The 4,860-nt window shown below is 41.7% G+C and overlaps 1 protein-coding gene across 1 annotated transcript in view; it reads right to left on the bottom strand.

Annotated features, from left to right (window-relative positions):
- PROM1 (prominin 1) overlaps window positions 1–4,860 on the bottom strand; it is a 127,761-nt gene that overhangs the window by 65,315 nt on the left and 57,586 nt on the right. The window contains exon 5 of the mRNA XM_011984133.1: window positions 1,844–1,870. Coding sequence (XP_011839523.1) covers window positions 1,844–1,870 — 27 coding nt within the window. The remainder of the gene's footprint in view (window positions 1–1,843; window positions 1,871–4,860) is intronic.

Here is a 4,860-nt window from a genome sequence, read left to right as displayed (position 1 = left end):
TATATATATATATATATTCCATTTTGAAGCTCCTTTTTGAAACAGAGGAAGCAGAAAATTGAGTTATCGAATATAGGGCCAAGTGGTTACTGGAAGATGTCCTTCAACCCCTAGGAAGATAACTAAATGCTAGTTTGAGCTGCAAACGGTTTAATTTTAACCCCAAAGGTATTTTGTTTGTTTTTAAATGGATCAATAAATCTTGGCAGGAGTACTTGCATAACAAATAATCTACATATAAGGTGCTTTACACCAGGAAAACTGCACAAATAGAAGTGAAAGACTCAAAGCACTTTAGATTGGCCGGCAAACAGTTACACAAGAATCTGGAATGTATCTTAATTTAGAAAAAAGGCTCAGACTCTGAGTCAGGCACATTAAACACAGGCCAGTCAGTGAGTTTCTCCACTAACACACTGGAAATAATAATACGTACCTTGTCAAGTCATTGTGAAAATTAGAGATAATGCATGATTAGAAATAATGTGACAAAGGACCAGGTACTGAGTAGACATGTAAGGTGCTTCTCATGCCATGCCCAGGAGTCAGATCCACGGTGAAGGACCGACCTTGGCAGTCTGTGTCTCAGACAGTTCCTGAGTTCCTAGGAACAGCACAATTTCCAGATACAATCATGTGACCTAAACCTCTTTTCATAATCACTGCTGACTTTATTCTGGGATAAACGAAAATTAATGCAACTAGATGATGAAACTTGGTATCATTCCAATTCATGCATGTAGCTGCTTACATTTCTAAAGAATGGCAGAAAATTGCAAGTTGGCAGTTTGCAACTAAATGGACAATCTAGACAGCTGCGAATTCTTAAGCCAAGCTGAGCAAAGGAAAATAAAACACAACGTCTTGCTCCTGGGAGCAAATGTGATGTCTTGGAGGAGCGACCTGCTTTACATCCCAGCGGGGGCTTCCAGGTCCCTAAACTGGATGGTATCACATTAGCATTAACCTCATAAACATATTGTGAGGGACAAATAACTGAACGACTGCATGTGAAAACAACTAGCCAAGTGCCCAGCACACAGTAGATATTCAACAAGCGGTAGTTAACGCTATGAGCAAATGCTCAAGACTAGTAAATCTGGTGCATCTGGCGCTTGAATATTACCTACTTCCATATTAAGATTAAATTACTTAAAAAAAAAAAAGAAAGTGGCTGGATTTTGCTGCGTTCATCAAGTACGTGCTCACGCTTAAGTTAACCCCCATCCTGTGTCCACAAAGAGGCATTATTAGCTGACTTAACCCTTCCTCGAGGACCAACATCACTTGCCAGTTAAGAAACCAGCCCAGACCTTCCAAACTCTTACTTACGTATTTTTCCATCATTTCTCAGCAAATACTCTAAATTGTTTACTCTTTTAAAGAAATGTAAATTCTTTCTGAATTCCAGGAGACACTGAACCCAAACCCAGGAGACAAGATATATTGAAATGTTTTAGCTTTAAATACAATTTGCACTAATTTTAGCTTTAAATACAAATTGTACATTTGATACACAGCCTTTCCAGTGTTACTGACTAAACATCAGGCAGTATCAGGAACAAGACAGGGTATTTCAAGAGTTCACATCTAGGCTGACTAGATGAAGGCCTGTCACTATTTACACTGTTTTTTGATACACCAAGATCTTCCAGTGCTTTGTTGATTATGTTGAAGATCAACATCTAAATATTACAGAGATATCTTGCTTAAAAGAGAAGGTTAAAAGTGATGGTAAAAACATAAATGAAATGGATCATTTAAACATTTTCACAGTGAGGATGACGGTGAAGAACAGAAAGGCTTTTAAAGAGCAACTTGAAATAGCAGACAAGGACTTTACCTTTAGACCTAAGATTAGAGTTTCTGGCTGTAGAAGTCAACGCAGGTGAGGAATTTTGGCAGAGGCAGCATGCATCAAGAAAACAGACAGAAAAAGTTATGAGTGATCAACCATAACCAAGAACGCTCATATCCCACAAGGAGGAAATCGGGTGATAGAAGGATAAGTACGAGAAAGGAATATAAAACTTGAGTGTGAATTCAAGAAACAGTGGTTTAAGTTACTTTGAGTTCTGAAATTCACATTTGCATTTACATTTGGATTTCCCAAAAGGTTCTTAATCTGTATGCTAATCGGTTATGAAAAGGAGAATTAGAGGGGAAGTTATAAATGCTTAACACACTAACCATGTGATCTTCATAAAATAGAGAATCAGATCTGAGAACTCCACAACCAATGGCAGCATCTTCCCAAGTGCCCTTTTCTAAAATGAAAATCTGATGGTGCTATTCCTGTGCTTAAAGCGATCAACGGATTCCCACCATTTTTATTCCAAACATCTCAATGTTTGATTTTAAATGTCCTTTTGTGACCAAATAAAATTATGTGGCTCTATGTCATTTTCTAGATCACTTTTTTGAAATATTCTGGTCCGGGAAATCTAAAGGTTTAGAAACTATTGCCTCAGCTGGCAGATCTGAGGGAACAACATTTGTGATAGGAATCACTTTTAAATGAGGTACCCAAAACACGGGGACTGGGGGGCAGTTCAGATATAGCTGCCTCTGGGGTCACACGGGGCATTTTAAATGATCCCAGGCTCCCTTTCTTGGGGAGGGGACACGCAGGCTTGTTACCAACCAGGGCACAAGCTCCCAAGCTCACCAGACATAAAGATGCACCTCACAGTGTGTGTTAAAGAAAAACACTGACTCCTGGGCTCCTCTGCTAGAGCACATGAGTCAGAAGATATGGGTAAGACCAGGAATCTGTGTTCCCTGAGGCTTCCAAACAAATGACTTGCCCTGGAGTCATCGGCTTAGGGTCTGCTTCAGGGGGAACCAAACCAACACACCCAGCCTTTATCAGACTAAATCTAGTCAGAAAACCTTCCTCCAGATGTGGCCTGGCTCCTTTGGTGCCTGTGCTTCACTAAACCCCTTTCTTTGGATAATGGTAGAAAGCGTAGTCCAGTTCCACATCCAGAGTAGGATTCAGCTCATTCATGTGGGTTCAGTTCTGCATCTTCTCTCCACTGCACCCTCACCCAGAGTTTTTATTCATTTGCAAAGGCAAGGAAAGAGAACAGGAGCCAGGTGTATAAACCAAGGTTATGGGAGTGCCAAATCTAATACCAAGTCAAGCACAAAGACACTGCCAGGGTCAGTGGCAGCCCAGCTCCAGCTCAGGCTCGCAGGTTCCTCAAGGCCAACGAAGGGTCTCAAGACCTTGTCCTCCAAGTCCCAGATCCCACTGAAGCACTGCCCCTACTTCATTCCTTGGTTGGCATTCAGGCTGGCTAAGCATATTATGCTAATTTTGAATATAAGTATAAAAGCAACAGTCATTTTCTTCCCCCTAGAGATGCAGGCCGACGTGGCAATCACGTTTGGGAGATATAAATGAAGCCTGTGGCACTCAGGAATGAAAATGCTTTCCACAGTGCTGGGGAAGGCTGAGAGCCCTGGGAACAGCTCAGTTTATCTTCCACACAGTCTTCCCTTGCTGAATGGAAACAGCCTCTGGATAAGGCTTTCCTCTTCAGCTTCTGCATTTACTTTTCTCTTGAGTATAATTTTCTTGCAAATTAAAAATATGATGAGGCCATTTGTAACTACCGTATCTGAGGTAATGATTCACTGGGCAAGAGGGAACTGCCCTCCCCCGTGCTGGAAACACTAGCATTCAGATTTATTGTGCAGGCCAGTAAAAAACGTCCACCTATACATCTGCTTATGGTTAGCCTGATAACCACCTTCAAACCAGGAAAGGAAGGAACAAAGTGCTTTACTTACTGAGAAGGACTGAGAATCTGGCAAACACATTTAACTATTTTTTATTGTCTAATATTCAGTGCTACACACTTTTGTCTGTTTGCTTCATGGGAACCTACACTCATAACACACCAGAATCAAGACCACTCGTGTGTTTAGGTAGGCAGTTGCAGAGGAGTGCACTGGCAGCACCTGGGGTAATAAGCAGAAAAATGCAAGGAGCCTTGATACTTTCTGAAAATACTATGGACTCACTCCAGGGAGACGTTCAAGGTCCTCCCAGGATCAGATCCCATCTTACCTTTTTTTCTCTCCCTCTTGCCAGGGGCCTGCTTCTTTCATACCTTGACCTCTTTGCTCACATGGTTCCTGAAGCCTGGAATGTGAGCAGAGCGACCACCCATCCCCCCGGCTCTGCCCTTGCATGATCCTCGTTACATTAACTGGATAAGGTCCCTGCTATCTGTCTTCTAGCCTCTTGAGACCAAAGGCTATCATCCTTATCTCCACCTTCCTTCAATTCTAGCCATGTACTCACACAGTAAGAGATTCATAAACCTTGTACAAATGCAAAGCTACTTTTCAACGAACGATGTTTTATAACAGAGTACATTGTCACCATCTCCAGGAATTTTCAAACAATTCTACTTAACGAGGGAGTTCTCATCCCTCAGCTAAAAGAAAAGTAGTGTAATATTGCTTTTTGAAGAAATTTTACTTTTTGTTTACTTTATTTATTTATTTATTTTTTGAGACGGAGTCTCACTCTGTCACCCAGGCTGGAGTACAATGGCACCATCTCGGCTCACTGCAACCTCTGCCTCCCAGGTTCAAGCAATTCTCCTGCCTCAGCTCCCTGAGTACCTGGGACTACAGGCGAGTCCCACCACGCCGGGCTAATTTTTGTATTTTTAGTAGAGACAGAGTTTCACCATATTGGCCAGGCTGGTCTCAAACTCCTGACCTCGTGATCTGCCCACCTCAGCCTACCAAAGTGCTGGGATTGCAGGCGTGAGCCACTGCCCCTGGCCGTAGTTTTTAATTTTTATTTATTTATTTATTTATTTATTTATTTTTATTTTT

This window comes from Mandrillus leucophaeus, unplaced genomic scaffold, assembly GCF_000951045.1.
Source record: "Mandrillus leucophaeus isolate KB7577 unplaced genomic scaffold, Mleu.le_1.0 Scaffold261, whole genome shotgun sequence".
NCBI classification, from domain to species: Eukaryota; Metazoa; Chordata; class Mammalia; order Primates; family Cercopithecidae; genus Mandrillus; species Mandrillus leucophaeus.
Note: the sequence above shows the minus strand (reverse complement) of the source record. Positions and strands in the feature narration are given on the sequence as shown.